The 23,856-nt window shown below is 43.2% G+C and overlaps 1 protein-coding gene across 1 annotated transcript in view; it reads left to right on the forward strand.

Moving 5' to 3' along the window:
* Positions 1-23,856, forward strand: part of LOC122238788 — a 91,987-nt gene that overhangs the window by 63,831 nt on the left and 4,300 nt on the right. Inside the window, exon 3 of the mRNA XM_042987375.1 lies at positions 6,699-6,848. Coding sequence (XP_042843309.1) covers positions 6,699-6,848 — 150 coding nt within the window. The remainder of the gene's footprint in view (positions 1-6,698; positions 6,849-23,856) is intronic.

The following is a 23,856-nucleotide window of genomic DNA, read 5'->3' on the forward strand; positions in this document are numbered from 1 at the left end:
GTCAACTGCATGTGTTTGTAAAAATTCCCATTTTCTTAAGCCTCCCTGCAGGTCCAACAGAATGAGAATCTCAGGAGTTGGGATCAGACATATGCATTTTCAGCAAGGACTCCCCCAGTCATTTTTGTTCAGAGTAAAATTTAAGAGTATTAGTTTCGAGCTTTTCTCATTAAAACCAGTGCAAAAGCAGTCAATTGGTCAAACCAAACAAACCCAATCCAGTGTTTGGGGTGGGGAGCTGATATCAGACAGGTCTGTGATAAGTTTCCATCCCCCGCCAAAAGCAATAAATCATGATATGATATTGCTTATGTTCAGCTTGTTGGGCCAAGGACCTTTGTCACGTCATCTGATTTCTCACTTTCTTCCTTTGCAGAGTGAGGGCTTAGACCTAAGGATCTTTAGGCACCTTTTTTGTTAACATGAACACACTAAGCAGGTACGTGCAGTGGTGGCCAATACTTTTATCCCTTCCTGTCCACGTGACCTTCCTACATTCTACGTGAACATTGGCCGCCAGGAGATTAAGGCAGAGAGGAAGAAGATAGATGATTAGCACAACAGAAACAAGTCTTAGGGAAATTATGCCTTCAGACTTATTTCTAATTATTTCCTCTTGTCTTTTTCTTTCTATGGAATAATGTTCTTTGTTCCGTTAGTGACTGAGTTCACCGTTTTAAGTGATTCGTTCTTGTATTAATTCATTTACTGAACACTTAGGAGTGTCTGGTATGTTCTAGGACAGGGCCATGTGTTAAGGATGTGAAAGTGCACACACATTTTGACTTCAAATGACCTTCCCCCTACTAAAATTGGTACAGTTTAGCCAAAGTAGTCCATTTTCAATTCTAGGCTCTTCTTCCTGAAAGAATGATGTAGGAAATATTTTTAAAAACATTAAGACGAAAAAAAAAAAGACTAGTTTCTTAAATTTCAAACCTAAATTTTTGAAAGACAATTCCTACCCAGTCACATATCACTGTCATCCACATGAGTGAACGGACAAAACCCACAGCGGTATCATATGTTTCAGCCCTTCCCATCACTCATATAATCACGTTCCCTGGGAACAAAGTAAGGCAGGTAGAATTTTTAAAGTTTTTGACTTTCTTGCCACAGAGATGCTTATGTTTATTTTATAACACCTACTATATTCCAGATAGTAAGTCTATATGGATTCATTTCCTGCTTTTCTAAATAACTTTTAGAGGCTGACAGTACACCCAAAGGGGGCCTCTAACTCATGACCCCGAGATCAAGAGTCCCATGCTCCACTGACTGAGCCAGCCAGGTGCCCAGAAAGTTTGTACCTTTTAATCCCCTTCACCTATTTTGACTATAAGACCTCCTTTAAAAATAATATGTTGCAGCAGAGGGGCACCTGGGTGGCTCAGTTGATTGGGTGACCGATTTCGACTCAGGTCATGATTTCGCTGCTCTTAGGTTCGAGCCCTGCATCAGGCTCTGTGCTGACAACTCAGCCTGGAGCCTGCTTTGGATTCTGTCTCCGTCTCTCTGGCCCCCCCCCCCCCCCTCACACACACACACACACAACACACACACACTCTCTGTCTCTCAAATATAAATGAACATTAAAAGAAAAAAAATCGTATTTCAGGGGCTTCTGAGTGGCTCAGTTGGTTAAGCGTCCGATTTTGGATGGGATCATGATCTCACAGTTCATGAGTTTGAGCCCTGCATGGGGCTCTAACCTGATAGTGCAGAGCCTGCTTGGGATTCTCTCTCTCTCTCTCTCTCTCTCTCTCCCTCGCTGTCTGCCCCTCCCCCACTCTCCCTCTTTTTCTCTCTCTCCAAATAAATAAATAAACTTAAAAAAATAAAAAAAACAAAAATGATATTTCAAATTAATTTCCTCCTAATTATATTGCAGTGTTTTTAATGACAAAAACTCATGAAAGGGTTAGCGTGTTTCAAAATTCTTGCTCGGTTGATATGACTTAAATGTTTTAAACTAAGGGGTTACCTGAATTTATGAGCTTCTCTGTATATCTTGGATTTATAAGTGGGGGGAAAGATTTGGATTTATCTTCAATTTATGATCAATTTTATATTCAGCGGAGAACTCTACCATGAAGTCGTTTTACTCAACTATTGTAAATTCCACACAATTTGAACAGATTTTTTTTTTTATGTTTTATTTTTATTTATTTTGAGAGAGAGAGAGAGAGAGAGAGAGAGTATAAGCAGGGAAGGGACAGAGAGAGAGAGGGAGACAGAGAATCCCAAACAGTCTCCACACTGTCAGCACAGAGCCCAACTCCGGGCTCGAACTCATGAACCGTGAGATCATGACCTGAGCGGAAGACCGATGCTTAACCGACTGAGCCACCCAGGTGCCCCTGAACAGATTTTTAATTAAGGTTTACAGGTGAGTCACCATGTAAATTATGCAAACTTTTTCTTCCCCCCACAGAAAAAAACATGTACAGACCTTGCCCTTGTTTTGTAGGAAGGGCCCATGAATGAGCGTTAGAAGGCTTGCTCCCCACCCTCAGCAGCGAGACAGACATTCTGTGCCCTTCGTCTTCCTCTGTTTAAAAAGATTCCTCTGGACTCCCACGTACATCTCCCCGTCACGGAGAGCCGCCTCTGTCATGGTTACGGAGTTAAAACAACTCAGGAAAAAATTGTTTCTACTTCCTTGTTTGTGTGTAAAGTAAGACCCAGGGTTCTGCAGTACGAGTTCAATGGTGAGCTGACCCCCACATGCAACTATGAGGTGGTGGGGGGCGGGGGGGAGTGTCCTGTCCTGGGGCAGCTAGAAGCGTTTTCCCCAGAAGCTGGCAGAAATGTGAACCAACACTCGCTTCACGAGGCAACCCGCAGTGTCTGTGGGGAAGGAAGGCCCCTGCTGGAATGCGACACGGCCCTCGGCTCCCAGGCCTGGACCCACGGTGCACACAGCAGGAGGGCCTGCTGATGGGGCACCTCCACGCTCCTTATGACACAGCCTTCCCGCCTCGGATTTCAGCCCTCTCCCGAAATGTCTCGTGAAATGGAAATCCTGAATGCTCTTTCCTGGTGCATTCTTCCTACGTGCTAAATGACTAATTTCATATAATTGAGGAAGCTTTTTCCAAAGACTAAAACTACACTCACTGCTGGAGAAAGTGTAAAAACATGTGTCGTGTGGGAGGGGGACCGGTATTTAAGGCCTGGCTGCATCTGCTTTTTATGAACACTTCGCACTTCCCCGGACACACGCAGCACCTCCAACAGGCGGCCCCGGGAAGTGCAGTTTTTAAAAGCTGGCTTGGGCCAGCTTTTTACATTTTTATACTGAAAAGTCACCTCCTCCAAAACCTTTGGGGATTCTCAAAATTCCATATATATAAAACAAATTACATATAATACCAATTATATTTTTGGAAATTCTGATATTTAAATACTAATGTTTAACATTTTATATGTATATATAATATATATTTTATGTATATATTCTATATGTATATATAATATATATTTTATGTATATATTCTATATGTATATATAATATATATTTTATGTATATATTCTATATGTATATATAATATATATTTTATGTATATATTCTATATTTATATATAATACATATTTTATGTATATTATATATTTATGTATACATATTTATATACATATACATAAATATATATTTTTAAACATATATAAATGTATATTATGTATATAATATACATAATTATATATATTATACATATATATGTATACACCAGTCACAGGCAGGCCAATGCACTGAACACCCATGTTGGTCCCCCAGGTGGTCCCCACGTTACACATGAGGAAACTGAGGAAGCCAGAGGAAATTGTAGGAATTTGTCTTAGGTCAAACAGCTAGAAAGTAATGGCAGTAACATTCCTGTCAGCTCCATTTGCTCCAAAGTGCATCATCTTTTTTTTTTTTTTTAATGTTTATTTATTTGGGGGAGAGGAAGAGGGAGAGAGAATCCCAAGCAGGCTCACGCTCAGCGAGAAGCCTGACGTGGGGCTCGATCTCACGATGAGATCATGACCTGAGCCGAAATCAAGAGTCGAACGCTTAACTGACTGAGCCACGCAGACAATCCTCCACAGCTCGTGATCTTAATGTCTGCAGTGTTGCCTCACCTTGATGACACAAGCATCTACTTTAGTTAATGGTTGACTCTGAGGACACGCGAGGAAAGCTTTCCCATATAGACCCCGTGTATTTATTTTGAGCAGCACTTCTATGGCCTCCCATGCCGTGCTCCCGCTTTTCCTTAGCAGGGGCACAAGCAGAGAAGCTACGCAGGCTGTTTGTTCATGCCCTTTATCTGGACTATTTTCTACTCCTTATGTCTAATTTCCTTGTCACCATCTTTCACAGCCACCGAATCAATAGCCACATCTGTCCCTCTCACTTAAATTATGTCTACATATTTGTGGGAGTACCCAGAAGATCAAACTGCATGAAGTACGAAAACACGAAGACCACATTGCCTTGGAGATTGTATTGCAGGATTGAGCTCTGAAATGCAACGCAGTTTTGTATTTTCCCTTTGATCCAGGCTCTGACGGAAGGCTTTGACGTTTTACAAAGTATGCCCATGTCCTTTCGGATGGCACCTCAAACAGGCCTTCAGATAGAGATGTGTCACTTTGGGCATCGAGCTAAGACTGTGGCTGTCAGAAAGCCACCAGGCTGATGATGGACAGGTGACTCCGATCCCCCAGGCTGGGCTTGTTCACTCTCCTCTTGTAGGATGGCATGCTAAGTAGTAGGTTTGGCTGCCCCCTCTTCCTTGGCCCCCAAATGTCCTCAAGTGGGATAAGCCTAACTCATCATGGTCTGGAACTTCCTCTAAGGTGGGAGCCACGTCTTCATATTTTCAGGGGCTTGGGCTGTGCCTGGCAGGCACAGAGTACACGCTTCTTAGCTGATGAAGAAGGAATAAATACATGTACACTCTTTGAGCAAATGGGAGACGAATGGCTTCTGCCTCTTAATATCACACCATTTTTGTGACAGTGTTCCCGTAGAAGAATGTTTCAGCCCACAAGTTGGGAGCCCGTGGGGCAGCCTTTCAAATAAAGCCTCAGTGAAAGAACTGGAAACTTAGAAGATCTCCAAGAAAAAGTGCTCTGCACAATAAGTGGAAAACATGGCTTGACTCGGAGTCTTTCTCACGCCTTCCCCATTTACCCCATTTTGGGACTTCAGGAGGCCCTGAATCTGTAGCCCGTGCTTTAAAATGCGGGGCCCCAACCTAGAGCTGTGCTGGGGTGTATGCCGAAGGAAGTAAACCACAGTGCCTAAATATAAATACAAAAGGCTGAATGTAAACACTGAAGTTTTGGGCGGTAACTTGTAGCAACTTCCACAAATGCTGTATCACAGCAAACATGACAATGACAGTGAAGTCATTTATTTGTTTCAAAAGAAAGTTACTATTTTCTCCAGATACTAATATACCCCACAAACATTTATGAAACCAGTCTTTCTTAATTTGCTTCTATTGCAAACAGATAAGCTGGTGTCTCTATTGCAATAAAAAGCCGTGAACATACCAAGGTCTGAGAGGCATTTGGAGAGCAGGCACGTCCTATTACAGCCCCCCCCCCCCGCCCCCCACCACGGTCTTCTCAGGGTCTTGCACGTGGTGCCGAGAGAGCCGGTGGAGGCGTGGCCAGGAGGGGACATCCTAGAGGCACAGCTCTAGCTTTTCAATTCTATTCCACAGATGTCTACATCCAAGATCCCTCCTCTTCAAGGAAGAATTCTGAAAATGTGCACTCGGCTCAGCCCCACCAGCTGATTATAGGAAAGGCCACCACTTTGAGAATTCAGTCTTTCATCATATTGTAAAATGGAGATGACATTTCCCCGCCCACCTTAGGACCCCTGACGGAGCCTCCCACAGCCAGAAATGATCCTTGCATTTGCGGGTTCTCTTCCTGTGGCACTTAGAATCTGTCTGGTGAGACAGTTGTTTATATGCACCTCGTGTCACATCCTAGGCTGCTTTCACGACTGACTAGTTCTCTGTGTTCGTGTTTTCCTCAGCCCTTGCTTTGGAGGACAGGGAACTTGGATTTGAATCCTGGCTTTCCTGCTTCTACTAGCCATGAAAACCCAGACAACTTATTTCTCCCGTTTCGGCTTTAGCAAAGTAACAATTTCTACCTCCTTGTGTTGATTTGAAGATTAAATAAGGTAGCATGATGCCGGGGGCGCCTGAGCGGTTCGCTCGTTTAAGCGTCTGACTCTTCATTTCGGCTCAGGTCTTGATTTCATGGGTTCGTGGGTTTCAGCCCCGAGTCAGGCTCTGTGCTGACAGTGCGGAGCCTGCTTGGGATTCTCTCTCTCCCTCACTCCCTCTCTCAAAAATAAATAAAGAAACTTAATTTTTTTTAATGTTTATTTTTCAGAGAGAGAGAGAGGCAGAGAGAGAGGGAGGCACAGAGTCTGAAATAGGCCCCAGGCTCTGAGCTGTCAGCACAGAGCCCAATGTGGGGCTCGAACACACAGATGGTGAGATCATGACCTGAGCCAAGTTGGACGCTCAACCGACTGAGCCACCCAGGTGCCCATAAATAAATAAACTTAAAAAGAAAGATAGCATGATGCCTGGCACGCAATGGCAACCGATGAATACCATCTGTCATTAATAATGAGACTCGTGGGTAGAACCAAGAATTGACCCAGGATCTTTCCTCATCAGGGAGGAATTCTGCGTGTCTGCTCTCAGCCCACCGTTGCAGGAGCTCTGGAAGCCCAAGGCCCTTCTCCCAGTGCCCCTTCTGCTTCGGGACTACGGCTTTGCCAAAACGTCACCCATTCTGCCACTTCTCCACGTGTGACACGCAGACAGGTTTGTATAATGAATCCTTGAGTCACGTGAGTGTGGCAGGTTTGTGTATTAAAGGGATTAGACTAAGCTCAGGACGTTCCTATTCTTCCTTCCTGAACTTCGCCCCTCAGGAGGCCAGCATGGAAAAAAACGTTATTATCCATCTGATAGCAAATACTTCTGAGCAACAGCTTTGCTCAAGAGACCATGCCAAGGCTGTGGCATTTAAAAAGGAGTGTGGTGCAGCCGCTCTGGAAGACAGTGTGGAGGTTCCTCAAAAAATTAAAACTAGATCTACCCTATGACCCAGCAGTAGCACTGCTAGGAATTTACCCAAGGGATACGGGAGTGCTGATGCAGAGGGGCACTTGTACCCCAATGTTTATAGCGGCACTTTCAACAATAGCCAAATTATGGAAAGAGCCTAAATGTCCATCAACTGACGCGTGGATAAAGAAATTGTGGTTTATATACACAGTGGAATACTACGTGGCAATGAGAAAGGATGAGATATGGCCTTTTGTAGCAACGTGGATGGAACTGGAGAGTGTGATGCTAAGTGAAATAAGCCATACAGAGAAAGACAGATACCATACGTTTTCACTCTTATGTGGATCCTGAGAAACTTGACGGAAGACCATGGGCGAGGGGAAGAAAAAAAAAAAAGGTTAGCGAGGGAGGGAGCCAAAACATAAGAGACTCTTAAAAACTGAGAACAAACTGAGGGTTGATGGAGGGGTGGGAGGGAGGGGAGGGTGGGTGATGGGTATTGAGGAGGGCACCTGTTGGGATGAGCACTGGGTGTTGTATGGAAACCAATTTGACAATAAATTTCATATAAATAAATAAATAAATAAATAAATAGGAGTGTAAGGCACAGTCCTGCCTTTTAGGACCTACGGTCCCTGTCACCAAGACAGGGTACAGTGTTAAAAGGCAGCTGAGGACACCAGGGAAGTTTTCCGTGGTAACAGAGTGGCACAAAGGGAAATAAGGAAAGGTCAGGGTGGCTGCAGAGGTCAGATCTGGGAGCAGTGGCCCCTGGTCTCAAGGATTCAGAGGGATCTTGGCAAAGAGCTTGGTGTCTTTGTGTCCTCCATGCTGGAGAGAAGAACACTGTGACAGCAAGTTTGCTTTTCAGGGTAGAACGAGTCCTTGGTTGACTGACTCTGGCAGGAATGAAAGAAAATTCATACCAAATTAAAACAGGCAAAATCTGGAGGTAAGCTCACGAAGGTGGAGTGATCTATGAATTTCACCTCAAGACCTTCCATTGGGAGGTGAGGACCACGAACAGGCCTTGCCAACAGGCAGATCTGAACAGGTCTAGTGATGAGATCCAAAAAGCAATTCCAGTCTTGATGTTTATATCCTATTTTACACAAAGACCACATGCACTAAAAACTATAGTGTCAAGACTTTCAGCGTCTTCCAGTGTCAAGAGTCTGTGTGATAAATGTTTGTCTTACTAACATTTCTATTGAAATTACATATTATACAGAAAAATGCACTGATTGTAACATACAGCTTTGTGGATTTGCCCAAATGAACACACCTGTGTAGCCCCAGTCCCGCTCGACAAATAGGACCCTTCTAGAACACCTCCCTTCCCTCCACAGTCCCCAGAGGTAACCACTATCCTGCCACCTACACCACAGATTAGTTTCACCTGTTTTTAACTTTCTAGAACTGGAACTACCTGGTACCAATTAATGTATGTCTGGCTTTTTTTCTCTCAACATTATGTTGTAAGTTTCATACAAAAGTTGATTCATTTACCATGCTATATAGTACTCCATAATAGGAATATATGACACTTGATCCATTCTACTGTTGAGGGACATGTGGGTTGTGTGTTTTTTGGACTATTACATGCAAGTAATGATGCTAGAAACATTCTTATCCCTACACTGAGCACAGTTAAGTGCATTTCTGTCGATGTATGCAAGGGGGCAGAATTATGGGGTCAGAGATTCTACATCCGCTTCATTTTTGTAGCCATTTTCTTAAAAGCTTTTCCAAGGTGATTGTATGAATTTATACTCCCACCAGCAGTGTATGAGACATATACACATCTTTGCCGACACTTGAGATTATCGTCTTTTTTTGTTTTAGCCATTTGGATGGTATGTTGTGGGGTTTCTTTGTTGTCTCAGTTTTTAGTTTCCTGATGACTGAAGGATAGCATCTTTTTGCATGTTTATGAGCTATTTGGGTATCTTCTTTTGTGTAGTAACTGTTCCAATCTTTTGCCCATTTTTTAATTGCAGTGACTGATTTATTTTTTTTATTAATTGATTTGCCTGAGTTCTATATGTCTTCTGGATGCCAGACTTTTATGGGTCCCAATTCTTGCAGATACCTTCCGTCTGGCTGCCTTGGCAGCTTAGCGATTGGCAGATGCCTACAGGAGCAAGCGAAGCCTAAAATTGAGCTCCTGTCTCCAAAATTCCGTTTTTTCAGAGATTTTGGTCCTAGACCTCAGTGTCTGGGAAGTTCTTTAATGGCTCCAAACATGACTGTGTGTGCTTAATAGTTTATCTGGATTTACTGCTAGTTTTTCACTTCAGAAGGGTTGGTCTAATAGAATCTCTTCTTCCATCTCTAGAAGCATAAAGTTAAGAACCAGGTTGTTCATTTGGGGCACTTCAAAGGAAAACTGTAGAACAGAGGAGCATGTGTGACATCCTAAGGGCAGTGCCCCCACCCCCACCCCCACCACCTATTACTCTGAGACTGGGGAAAAACACTTGTGCTGGGCTCAGGCACAGGGTAGGGGGAGTCGGGGTACAGAGAGGGCCAGAGAGTTTAGCTGGTGGCTGTGCTGGGTTGTGCCCTTGTCCCTGGGGATGGGGATAAAATAACCTAGAGAAGGTTTGGAGATCCCAAGAGCAGTGCCGCTGGGGTCAGCAGTGTCAGGGGGGTGCCTTGGTGGCTCAGTTGGTTAAGTGCCCGACTTCAGCTCAGGTCACGATCTCACGGTTTGTGGGTTCGAGCCCCGCGTCGGGCTCTGTGCTGACGGCTCAGAGCCTGGAGCCTGCTTCAGGTTCTGTGTCTCCCTCTCTCTCCACGCCTCTCCAGTTTGTGCTCCGTGTCTCTGGCTCCCAAAAATAAATAAAACGTTAAAAAAACTTAAAAAAGAAGAAGAAGAAAAGAGACAGAGACCCAGAGGGAGAACACCATGGGAAGGGAGAGGCAGAGATCACAGCGAGGTGTCTGCCACCCAAGGAACACGGTTGGAGGCAGCGACCAGAAGGGCAGAGGAAGGCATGGGACAGGTTCTCCCCTACAGCCTCACCAGGGATGGTGGCTCTGCTGACACCTTGATTTCAGACTTCCTGTCTCCAGAACTGGAAGAGAACACCCTTCTGTTGTCTAAAGCCACCCAGTTTGTGGTCGCTTGTTACAGCAGCCTGACAAACTCACGCAACTACTGACTGGAAATGGGTGGGCTGGTGAACCGACCTGAGTTCAATAGTGGGAAAGGAAAGACCATTGGGTTTCTGTATTGGTCCTCACATTTTATATTAAACTCGGGATTTGAGCCTCTATTTTCCTTACAAGGGTGATCCAGGCGGCCCTGTGTCCACAGTGTTCAGATCTGCCTCTCCCCGCGTAGGAGTTCCCGAGTTTCTATCTACCCTGTTATCAACTGCCTTAACTGTATCAATATGGCAAGGGTCCGGGGCTTTGCTTTTCTGGCTCTTGTTTCGCTAAGCTGGTCTAAATTGGCTTGTCAGAACTGACACTGATTGAGGAAATAGGTACAGTTTACAACCATGTGTACTTTGCAGCAAGGAAGAACTCAGGCCAAGGTCCTGCCAGGAAGGGAAGTATCGAAATGACTCAGTGCAGTTGTGATATTTTCTCATATAAATGTGGACTCTCAGGGAAGATCTGTCGGAGTGACGGAAGGGCTCGGGAGAGTCCTCCTCAATTAAGTTGTCCTCGTTGCTTATAGGAATGTCCGAGATTGCATCGTGTATGATCATTCCTTGGTTTCTCAAAGGCATCGTCAGTGTTTCAATTAAAGCACAGATGTCCCTTGAGAAAGTTCATAGCTTAAGCCCTTAGCAGCAGTCAGGGTTGTGTATGGTGTCACTTCCATCCCAGGACCTAGAGGAGATATTGGGGAAGGAACACGGAAGGCCACAGCCTAGGGTAGGGCTCGGTCATTACAATGCTCAGCCAATATTCAATAAACATCCATGTGGTAATGATGATAATTACGTTGGAAATCTGGAACCGTATTTCCAAAATGGAAAGGAGTTCATTAATAAAATGAAGAGTCCAGCTTTCCCCCATACAATTGGTGATCAGCCCCACCTACTCTGGGTCAGCTGGTGAGTAGGTCTATGACCACGGGCAGGTTGCTTATCCTTATAGTGACCCAGGTTACTCCTCATCTGTGAAATGGGACAATAATATTGCCTATTGCAATAGGCGGTTACAAGACGCAAATGAAATAAATTGTTTAAAGCATTGAGCTCAGCGCTTGGCATAGAGTGAACGCTCAATAAACGTTAGGTGTATCACCAGTCTGCGAATTTTCTCCCCCTAGAGTAGCATATAGTTGAGTTTCTTTATGCGGTGCGGGTTTTGTGCTGAAATCATCTATGTTCCACAGAGTGATGCAGGGCTGTGTTGTTAATGTGAATTCAGATATCCGTCCATCAAAGAGCAGTAAAGACCTCCTCCACTGGACACAGCCCACACTGTGCCACATAGTACTTATTTTTCATGTTTGAAAATATGTTGAAAAGAAAGCATCAGGATAAGAGGATTCTGTCATTGCTTTTAGCTTGTATAACACTTAAATGGTGCTTACTGTGTGCTTTACAGATATGAGCTCGTTTAATCCCCATAGGATTCCATCTGGTACATGCTATCATTATCCCCATTTACACATGGGGAAACTGAGGTTTGGAGGGATAAGTCATTTCCTAAGGTCACAGAACTAGTGTAAGAACTAGAGCCAGGATTTAAACCAGACATTCTGTCTCCAGTAGGGCCTGTTAGGTGTTACACCAAGCTGTGAGCATGAATGAACACACACACACACACACACACACACACACACGTGCACACACACAGGTATGTCGATGATATTCACTTTCCTTGAAAATGTATGACGGTTGGTGCCTTATAGACATTTCCTAGTGTAATCACATCTGGCTTGATGCAGCATGGTATGGCTAGGAAAGGAGAGGCCATGGAATTTTAATAAAGGGGAGCCTCTGCTACCCATGTGGCTTCTGGAAAGCAGAGAGGGCCAGGTGAGAGGTGCCATCTCTAAAGAGCTCTATCAATATTCCTTATCTCCTCGCTCAGATAAAGGTGAACACAAGGCTGCGAGAGTTATCCGTGAGCAGCTCCCAGAAGAAAGGCGAAAAGGGGAGAAGGCGATTTTTCAGAACCTCGTTATGTTAACGAATGGAGGAAGCTAATGTGACAGAGGGAAAGACGGAAGAGACTCCTGCCCCGCGGGGGGCAAAGCCCTGAGCCCCATCACTGAGCAGGGCTTTGCAAAATGTACGTGCCCAGCAGGAGAGGGACACGGCTCCACGGAGGAAACTGCCCACTCGTGTGGGGAGCAGCCCTGAAAGGGCTGTGATGTTCTGAGTCCTGGTCCAGGAACAGCAACACCCTCGCTGTATACTAACCTAGGGGGAGGAAATTCACAGGCTGGTGACAACCTAACACATATCGAATGTTTATCCTGTGCCAAGCCCTGAGCTCTGTGCCTCAGATAAGTTATTTCATTTGCATTTTGTAACCCCCTAGTGAGATGGGTCACATTGTCGTCCCATTTCACCGATGAGGGTGTGCTCCCACCCTCGGGTCCACTCTCCAGTTAGGGAATGATAGTCATAATGTGGCAGAAGTACAGAGTTGGTCCCCCCCAGACAGACCCTGGGAGGTGTTCACAGACTCAGGCCACTTCGCCGGTCCCGAAGCGTCAGAGGGTTGCCAGGAACTTGGGGTGCGCGTCTGGGCAGAACTGGTAGGAACGGTGGAGACCAGGAGGGGTAACAAGAAGGCTGGAGACCCAGTGGCTGTGGGAGTGGAGGTCAGGAGAGGTGCAGGGCGGCTCCCAGCAGTGTGGGAAACAGGGATGCTCTGACCGAGGCACGAGGCGGGGAGGAAGACCAGGGAAGAGGGGGGACGGGCAAGGTGGGTGTGCACGGGCCGGCCCTCGGTGGGGTGGGAGTTAGGTGGCAAGGACTCGTTCTCTCGCCCTTCGTTTTCTGTCTTCCTCCACGAGCCAGCCCTCGCACTGCTGAAGCTGTGTTGGGCTGGAAGGAAATGGAAGCAAAACGTACCTTTTCCGGGGGGAAGAGATGGGGATGGTGGTCCCGGGGGCCGTGGACCGCTCGGGTGGCCCTCGGACACACCGCCTGCTCGCTCGTTTACTCTTGGCGGAGCTGGTAGCGTTTGGGCTAATGGTCCCCCCTCTGTGGTCATCACCCCGCTGCTCAGCTCGCCGCCGGGATGGTGCCGGTGACACAGCAGAGGCTTTGTCTCGGGACGCCTCGTTTCTAGTACCGCATCCCCGGGACAAGAAGCTGGATTTCTCAGCCACTTCCTCCTCCAGTGGGTAAACCCGGGATGCCCTCGGGTTTCTGCGTGAGCGGGCAGCAACCGGAGCCCTGCCGGCTCCTAACAGTCCCCGAGGTGGGTGCATTTCTCCGTCACAGGGCAGGTCGAGTTAGGCCTCCAGGCACACGACTAATATCCTCTTGTTGTCGAAAACGGTGCTTTTCCAAAGACATTTTCTGAAACCTGGGACCCGTCGGGTCCGCCTAGTCAAAAGGAACCGGGAGGGCTTTAGAGATTCGCTTGTGGCCTTGCTGGCAAGGGTACGTGTCTGCAGATGATGGAGAAAGGCAGGCGGTGAGGTGGGAGGAAAAAAGCAGAGCAGCCTCCCGGGCTGGGCTCTTGCTTCGTCTCCGGTTCTCAGGGCTGCTTGTTTAAAACAGGCTGCCTGTTTTTATTAGGGAATTACACAAGGGAAAGCGTGTTTGCCGAGGTTCTCATTCCCATGACATGAAGTCATAAAAATATGCAAACGTAGCTCCCCGTACCTTCTTGGGAGAAGGGGGATAGAAGGTGGGGGGAAGGAAGGAAGGAAACTATTCCAGAGGCTTAAAGAATAGACAGCAGCTATGTTTTCTTTCTCTCTTTCCTTTTTGGAAAGAAATGGTAAACTATCACCATTTTAAAAATTCGATCCAATAGCGGAGAAGAATTGAGGGCAGAAAGATTTCATCCATCTCATGCCTTTGGGGACCACAGATGTTGATGGTAATTGTATAATAATCTAGAAGAGAAAATTTTAATGTCAAAATGATTTTTTATTTTTTAGTGGAAACCTGTTGTTCATAGTGTAAGGATACAAATCTAATCTCTTATAGAAAGGTTATAAATAGTCTTACAGAAACCTGTATCTGGTTTAAAAGGCTGAAGCCGGGATTTTAAAGCTTGTGGCTTTATTTAAAGTTTATAGTTAGAAAGTTCGGGTTAAAAAAAGAAAGAGTAGCTACAAGGTCAAGGTATTATTGCTTTAACTTAAGACAATAAAGATTCATTCATTCTGTATCTGTTAATTCAACGAGTATTTACATTATATGTTAGACACAAAGTTTAAAAAGCAGATTTTTTTCTGCATGACACTATTTATCTATTCTCTCACTAAAGTTTGCACATTCTTTTTTTAAAAATGCAATAGGATAAGGCCGTTAGAGAATCAGGTAAGTCTATATGTATTGACATGCAAATATTCCTCATATGCATAAATAGATGTTATAAGTGACATATTTGATGAATGTTTACTATAATAGTTATAGGATACCCTGAGACTTTTTCTTTCTTTTGAGACATATTGGACTAAAAAAAATTGACAAGCATATAAATCTCATTTCAAGGTCAGGTTTTAGCTCACTTAGTACCCCAGTTTTGACACACTGAACCAAAGTTGTGTATCATCACCAAATTATAACTTTTGGAGGAGGTACAAAATAGTTCATGTGTGCCTGTTCAGCTACACACCAGTATACCTAAAGAGATCTCATAGCTCTTCTTACTAGGAGAAAGCTGCTACGCTAATATCCTGGCCAAGACCATTCTCTAGGTAGTTTAATTTTAAAAAATCACTTCCCTTCTAAAGATCCTGTGCGTATATCAGAAGACTCCACATCAACCCTCAACTTCAAATGTGGAGTAAGTTATTGTCAGCAAGCAGAAGTATATCTGTTTTTCCTTTCTTCTGGTCCACTTAGAACTGCGGCATCCAAACCCCAAACGCCGATGCTTTTCAATAAATAGCCGCCACAGCACGTACATAACAGAAGGTTAGGAAGACTGTGCTGTTGAAGAGAGAGTGGAAATGTCTGAACATAATGAACGGGGTTGGGAGGAAGTAAAAGGAATTCAGGGAGAGTCCACCCAGAGAGGCTGTGATGAAGTCCAAGAGCAAGTTTAATGGGATGAGGGAATTGAGAAAGTGGAACTTAGGGCCATAAAGGGAAACTTGAGAGGAAAGGCGTGCTCATATTTTGTAAGTTTTGCATTTCACGGAAATTTTATGGGCTTAGCAAACACATTTCCTATGCCAAAGGCTCCAGTGAAAATAAATGCTGGCTGTATAACCACCTTGTGGCAAGAATTGACCGGACATCTTTAAGGTGTATAGCATTATAATAGGTACTATATTCAAGCAGTGGAGCTGAAAGTCTGAAGTTTTGATTCAGAAAATAATTAACTTAAAGAGGCAGCACAGCAAACAGCCCGTGGAGACAGAGCTTAGAAACAGTGGTTTGAAAAACACCTTAGGTATAAGAGAGGGAGATTTGTTTACTGATCTCAGAGCATGTGCTACAGGGGCAGGGATCGTTGAGAGTCTTCTCCGGGAACAGAAGACCTTGCTGGCACCACAAGCCCTGCCACTGCGCTCTCCTGCAGACCTGCCCCCTCCAATACACGCTTGGCTGGAGCCCATCCAAGGTGGCACCACAAGCCTGGCATCGTGTGGGCAGCCCTGACCAGGGCCAGCACCACTCCACAGTGACTCCTACCCCAGGAAGAGGAAAAGATAACCACATACATCAGTCCCACCGGGGCCTGAGCAGTGGGTTGGGAGTAGACATCTGGTCTGATTGCGGGCCCCGCCCACCAACAAAAGCTCCTTGGGGCAGCACGTAGAAAGTGCCCTGCAGTTCGGTGCTACTGCATCTCTGGCAAACGTCTGGTCTGACTCAACTCAAACCCAAGACAGCTCCAGACTGGGCCACTGACAACTGCAGGGACCAAATCCTGCCCACAGCAGGCAAAGAGAGCCATTGCAGATGACTTACTAAGGGCAAAACAGCTTAGGCATAAAAGCAGGGCACACATACCACATATAGGAGATACCCTGGAAGCACCAGGTTTGGGTGAACAGGGACATGGCACCATAGGGCACTACAGGACCGCTTTCTCACAAGGTCACTACTTTTAAGAGCAGGAGACATAGCTGACTTTCCTAATATGTAGAGATAAATACAGACAGTTAGACAAAATGAGGAGACAGAGGAATATGTCCCAAATGAAAGAACAGGACAAAATAACAGCAAGAGACCTAAATGAAATGGAGATAAGTAATATGCCTGATAGAGAATTTCAAGTAATGGTCATAAAGAAACTCTCTGGGCTTGAGAAAAGAGTGGGGAACCTCAGTGAGACCCTCAACAAAGAGTTGGAAAACATAAAAAAGAACCAATCAGAGGGGTACCTGGGTGGTTCAGTTGTTTAGGTGTCCAACTCTTGATCTCAGCTTGGGTCTTGATATCAGAGTCATGAGTTTGAGCCCTGAGTTGGGCTCCATGCTGCGTGTGGAGCCTTTTTTTTTTTTTTTTTTAAGAACCAATTAGAAAATGAAGAACTCAATAACTGAAATTAAAAATACACTGGATGGAATAAATAGCAGGCTAGAGGAAGTAGATGAATGAATTTGTGACCCAGAGGGCAGAGTAAGGGAAATTAATCAAACTGAACAGTAGAGAGAAAAATAACAATAAACAATGGAAATAGACTTAGGGAACTCAGTGGCACCATCAAGTGTAATAACATTTGCATTATAGAAATCATGGGAAGAGAAGAGAGAGAAAGGGGGGGCAGAAAATTTATTTGAAGAAAAAAGAGCTGAAAACTTCCTGAATATGGGGGAGGAAACAGAAATCCAGATGTAGGAGGCACAGGGAGCCCCCAACAAATCAACCCAAGGAGGTCCACACCAAGACACAGAGTACTTAAAATGGCAAAAAGTAGTGATAAGGAGAGAATTTTCAAAGCAGCAAGAGAAAAGAAAATAGTAACATGCAAGGGAAACCCCATAAGGCTTTTAGTTGATTTTTCAGCAGAAACTTTGCAGGCCAGAAGGGAGTGGCATGATATATTCAAAGTGCTGTGATCTGCAGCCAAGAATACTGTATCCAGTGAGGCTATCATTCAGAATAGAAGGAGAGATAAAGGGTTTTCCAGACAAAGTTAAAGGAATTTTACCCAGTCCTTACAAGAAAGGTTACAGAGGACTCCTTGAGTAGAAAGGAAAGACCATAAGTAGGAATAAGAAAAGTAGGAAGCAAGGAAGCAGTAAAAATAAGCATACCTATAAAAATCAATTAAGGGACTAACGAAATAAAAGGATATAAATTATGACACCATATACCTAAGATGTAGTGGGGAGAGGAGTGAAGAATGGGTTCAAATTTAAGTGGCTATCAACTACTATATGCATATGATGTTATATACAAAGCTAATGGTAGCCACTAATCAAAAACCAGTAATAGATGTGCCAAAAATAAAGAGAAAGTAATCCAACTATATCACTAAAGGAAGCCAGTGAACCATGAGAGAAGACAGCAAGAGAAAAACAGAGAAGAACTGCAAAAACAACCGTGAAACAGGTGACAAAATGGCAACAGGTACATACTTATCAATGATTACTTGTAATTAAATGTAAACTTGTAAATGGACTAAATGCTTCAATCAAAAGACATAGGGTGACAGAGTGGATTAAAAAAAAAAAAGGAAGCAAGACCCATCTATCTGCTGCCTACAAGAGACTCATTTTAGACCTAACGACACCTGCAAAGTGAAAGCGAAGGACGGAAGAGTGCTTACCATGCAAATGGAAGTGAAAAGAAAGCAGGGGTAGCATCTTATATCAGACAAAATAGACTTCAAAATAGACTATAACAAGTGGCAAGGAAGGACACTGTGTAGTCATAAAGGGAACAAGCCAATAAGAAGATATAACAAGTATAAATATGGGATGGGAGCACCCAAATCCATAAAGCAGCTAATAACAAACATAAAGGAACTAATAGATATAATATAATACTAGTAGGGGACATTGACCCTTCTTACATCAGTGGACAGATCATCCAAACAGAAAATCAACGAACCAGTAGCTTTGAATGACACATTGGGCCAGATGGATCTAACAGATATGTTCAGAACATTCCATGCTAAAACAGAAGAATACATATTCTTTTCAAGTGCACATGGAAAATTCTCCAGAATGTACCACATATTAGGCCACAAAACATGTCTCAGCAAACTAAAAAAAAAAAAAAAAAATTGAAGTCATACCATGCATCTTTTCTGACCACTATGAAACTAGAAAGCAAACACAAGAAAATATTTGAAAAGAACACAAATACATGGAGGTTAAATCACATGCTAGTAAACAGTGAATGTGTCAGCCAAGAAATCAAAGAGGAAATTAAAAATACATGGAGACAAATGAAAATGAAGACACAGTGGTCCAAAAGTCTTTGGGGTGAAGCAAAAGCTATCCTAAGAGGGAATTTCATAACAATATAGGTCTACCTCAAGACGCAAGAAAAAATCTCAAACAATCTAACCTGACCTAAAGGAGCTGCAAAAAAGAACAAACAAAACCTAAAACCAGTAGAAGGAAGGAAATAATAAAAACTAGAGCAGAAATAAATGAAATAGACACTAAAAAAACCAATAGAATAGATCAATGAAACCATGAGCTGGTTCTCTGAAAAGATCAGCAGAATTGATAAACTGAAAAAATTTTTTAAAATTATTTTTGAGAGAGAGAGAAAGACAGAGAGCAAGCAGGGAAGGGGCAGAGAGAGAGGGAGACACAGAATCGGAAGCAGGCTCCAGGCTCTGAGCTGTCAGCACAGACCCTGATGCAGGGCTCAAACTCACAGACCGTGAGATCATGACCTGAGCTGTAGTTGGCCGCCCAACTGACTGAGCCACCCAGGCGCCCCTAGAATTGATAAACTTTTAGCCAGACTCATCAAAGAGAGAGACAGACAGACAGAAGACTCAAACAAAATCAGAAATGAAAGAGGAAAAATAACAACCAACACCATAGAAAAACAAGAATTGTAAGAGAATATTATGAAAAACTTATATGCCAACAAATTGAACAACCTAGAAGAAATGGATAAATTCCTAGAAACATATAACATCCCAAAACTGAGTCAGGAAGAAATAGAAAATTTGAATAGACCAATTACCAGCAAAGAAATTGAATCAGTAATAATAATAATAATAATAAAAATCCCAACCAACAAAAGTCCAGGACTGGATGGCTTCCCAGGTGAATTCTACTAAACTTTTATTTATTTATTTATTTATTTATTTATTTATTAATGTATTTATTATTGTTTTTTAATTTTTTAACATTTATTTTAGGGAGAAAGAGAGGGAGAGAGAGAGAGGGAGAAGGACAGAGAGAGAGAGAGAGAGAGAGAGAGAGAGAGAGAAGCAAGAGAGCGTGTGCACAAGTAGGGGAGTGGCAGAGAGAGAGGGAGACACAGAAATCCAAAGCAGAATCTGACATGGGGCTTGAACTCATGAACCACAAGATCATGACTTAAGCCGAAGTTGGATGCTTAACTGACTAAACTACCCAGGTGCCCCTCAACCAAACTTTAAAACAAGACTTAATACCTATTCTTTTAAATCACTCCAAAAAATGGAAGAGGAAGGAGACTTCCAAATTTATTCTATGAGGCAGGTATTATCCTGATACCAAAACCAGATACATACACTATAAAAAAAAAGAGAACTATAGGCCAATATCTAAAAATACATTTAAAGAATCATTCACCATGATCAGGTGGGATTTGTTCCTCGGTTGCTGGGGTGGTTCAATATTGGCAAATCAATCAATGTCATACATCACATCAAGAAGAAAAAGGATAAGAACTATATGATCATTTTAGTAGATGCAGAAAAAGCATTTGACAAAGTACAGTCTCCATTCATGATGAAAACTGTCAACAAAGTAGGTTTAGAGGGAACAAACCTCAACATAATAAAGGCCATACTTGAAAACCTCACAGCTAAAATCATCCTCCATGGTGAAAAATTGAGAGCTTTCCCCTAAGGTCAGGAAAAGACGGGATGTCCACTCTTAACCACTTGTATTCATCGTACTACTGCAAGTCCTAGCCTCAGCCATCAGACAACACAAAGAAATGAAAGGCATCCAAATTGGTAAGGAAGAAGTTAAACTTTTACTGTTTGCAGATGATATGATACTATATATAGAAAACCCTAAAGACTCCACCAGAAAATTACTAGAACTGATAAATTAATTCAGGAAGGTTGCAGTATACAAAATCAATGTACAGAAATCCATCTCATTTCAATACACTAATAATGAAATGGCAGAAAGGGAAATTAAGAAAATAATCCCATTTGAAATTATACCAAAAATAATAAAATACCTAGGAATAAACTTAACCAAAGAGGTGAAAGACCTGTACTCTGAAAACTATAAAACACCAATGAAAGAAAGTGAAGATGACACAAACAAATGGAAAGATATCCCATGCTCATGGATTAGAAGGGCAAATGTTAAAATTTTCACATTACCCGTAGCAATCTGTAGCAATTCCAATCAAAATACTAACAGCAATTTTAACAGAACTAGCACTAACAATCCTAAAATTTGTATGGAACCACAAAAGACCCTAAATAGCCAAAACAACCTTAAAAAGAAGAACAAAACTAAAAATATCACAATCCCAGATTTCAAGATATAATACAAAGCTGTACTAATCAAAATAGTATGGTACTGGCACAAAAATAGACACATAGATCAATGGAACAGCATAGAAAGCCCAGGAATAAACCTATGAATATATGGTCAGTTTATCTTTGACAAAGCAGGAAAGAATGTACAGTGGGAAAAAGAGTTTTTTCAACAAATGGTTTTGGGAAGACTGGACAGCTATATGCAAAAGAAAGAGACTGGACCACTTTCTTATACCATACCAAAAAAAAAAAAAAAAATTCAAAATGGATTAAGGACATAAATGTGAGACCTGAAACCATAAAAATCCTGGAAGGGAGCAAAGACAGTAATGTCTTTGGCATTGGCCATAGCAACTTTTTCTATATATGTCTCCTGAGGCAAGGAAGACAAAAGCAAAAATAAACTATTGGGACGACATCAGAATAAAAAGTTTCTGCACAGCAAAGGAAACAATCAACAAAACTAAAAGGCAACCCACTAAATGGGGGAAGATATTTGCAAATAACGTATCAGTAACCTTTTATCGGTAAAAGGTTAGTATCCAAAATATATAAAGAATTTATACAACTTAACACCCCAAAAATGAATAATCCAATTAAAAAATAGGCAGAAGACAAGAACAGAATTTCTCCAAAGAAGACATCCAGATGGCCAACAGACACATGAAAAGATGCTCTACATCACTCATCATCAGAGAAATGCAAATCAAAACCACAATGAGCTATCACCTCCCACCTGTCAGAATGGCTAAAGTAAAAAACACAAGAAACAACAAATTTTGGCCAAGAGGTGGGAGAAAGAACCCTTGTGTATTGTTCATGGGAATGAAAACTAGTGCGGGCACTCTGGAAAACAGTATGGAGGCTCCTCAAAAAGTTAAAAATAGCACTATCCTGGGGTGCCTGGGGAGCTGAGTTCGTTGAACATCCAGTTCTTGATTTTGGCTCAGGTCATGATTTCACCGCTTAGGGGATCAAGCCCCACTTCAGGCTCTGTACTTGACCACATGGAGCCTGCTTGGAATTCTCCTTCTCCCTTTCTGTCTGCCCCTCCCCTGCTTTCTCTCTCTCTCAAAATAAAGAAACATTAAAAAAAAATGGAACTACCCTACAATCCAGCAATTACACTTCCAGGTATTTACCCAAAGAATACAAAAATACTAATTCAGAGGGATACATGCACCTCGATGTTTATAGCAGCATTATCTACAATAGCCAAATTATGGACACAGCCCAAGTGTCCATCAATTGATGAATGGATAAAGCAGTTGTGGTATAGATGTACAAGGGAATATTACCCCTAAAAAAGGATGAGATCTTGCCATTTGCAACAACATGGATGGAGCTAGAGGGTATAACGCTGAGCGAAATAAGTCAGAGAAAAACAAATACCATGTGATTTCACTTATATGTGGAATTTAAGACACAAAACCCAGAAAAAAAGAGACAAAAAACCCAGACTCTTACCTATAGAGAACACTCTCATGGTTACCACAGAGGAGGTGGGTGGGGGATGGGTGAAATAGGTGAAGGGGATTAAGAGTAAACTTACCATGATGAGCACTGAGCGATGTATGGAATTGTTGAATCACTATATTGTATACCTGAAACTAATATTATACTGTTAAGTACACTAGAATTTAAAAAAAAGGGGGGGGGAGATTTATCAAAAAAAAAAAAAGTTAGACCCTTTGAACTTGTCAGTGGGAAGGGAAACTGGTCAAATGAATCCAGAGAAGGAAGATGCATGACCCTCACGTGCAGGTGCACACACAGACCCCCCAACTCTACCTCTCAACTACACACCATATACACAATTAAAAAAACTAACTTTTAATTTTTTTATTTTGAGAGAGAGAGAGAGCGAGAGTGCAAGCAGGGAGGGGCAGAGAGGGAGAGGGAGAGAGAGAATCCCAAGCAGGCTCCACACTGTCAGCACAGAGCCCGACATGGGGCTTGAACTCCCGAATCATGAGATCATGACCTCAGCAGAAACCAAGAGTCGGACGCTCAACCAGCTGAGCCACCCAGGCATCCCCGTGCAAATGGTTTTAAGACAATCGATCTAGAGGGTGGATCTAGAGTTTTGGGTTAAACACAGCTTTTTAGAATTATAATCAATCCTGCTACTTTCCTTCTTTCAGAAGTTTGAAAAATGTGGTGAAGTAAATTGTGCAAATTCCTAAGCAGGCAGAGGAAGGATCCATTTGTATGTGACCAAGTGATCTTCAGAAAGGACAGATGTGGCCTTCCTCGAAAAGGCTATCCTCTAGAAATCTTGACTGTTCCAAAATTAGCCTGGCACACTGGCGGACTTGCCTGCCTATGCTGGAGAGGCAGCTGGACCGGAGCCACCGTGGTGGTGTTCGCCTCTCTACTGGATCCTGGGGTGCTGGGAGGGAGACGGCGAGTAGCCTGTTAACGTTAAGGGTATGAAGTATAGAAAAGCACTTAGTGGAAGTAACTGTTGCTGGAATCCTCATTCCTGCCCACGAACAGGTTGTAATACTGCTTTTGAGCTCTGTGGAGACACGTATTAAACACAGTCATTTTTTTTTACTTAAAAAAATTTTTTTAATGTTTATTCATTTTCTGAGAGATAGAGAGAGACAGAGCATGAGCGGGAAAGGGGCAGAGAGAGGGAGGCACAGAATCCGAAGCAGGCTCTGAGCCGTCAGCACACAGCCCGACGTGGGGCTCGAACCCACGAACTGGGAGACCATGGCCTGAGCTGAAGTCTGACGCTTAACCAACTGAGCCACCCAGGTGCCCCAAAACATGGTAATTCTTGAGTGGTTGTGTGTGTGTGTGTGTGTGTGTGTGTGTGTGTGTGTGGTCGTTTCTGCGGCCAGCAGGGCCCAGGCTGCAGCAGAGACTTTATTTACATGGCAGGAAGGCTCTCTTAGGTGCTGGGAAAGAGAAAAAGGAGCAAAAAGCCATAACTTGAAAAAAAAATCTT

The sequence above is a fragment of the Panthera tigris genome, chromosome B2, assembly GCF_018350195.1.
Source record: "Panthera tigris isolate Pti1 chromosome B2, P.tigris_Pti1_mat1.1, whole genome shotgun sequence".
In the NCBI taxonomy this organism is placed as follows: Eukaryota; Metazoa; Chordata; class Mammalia; order Carnivora; family Felidae; genus Panthera; species Panthera tigris.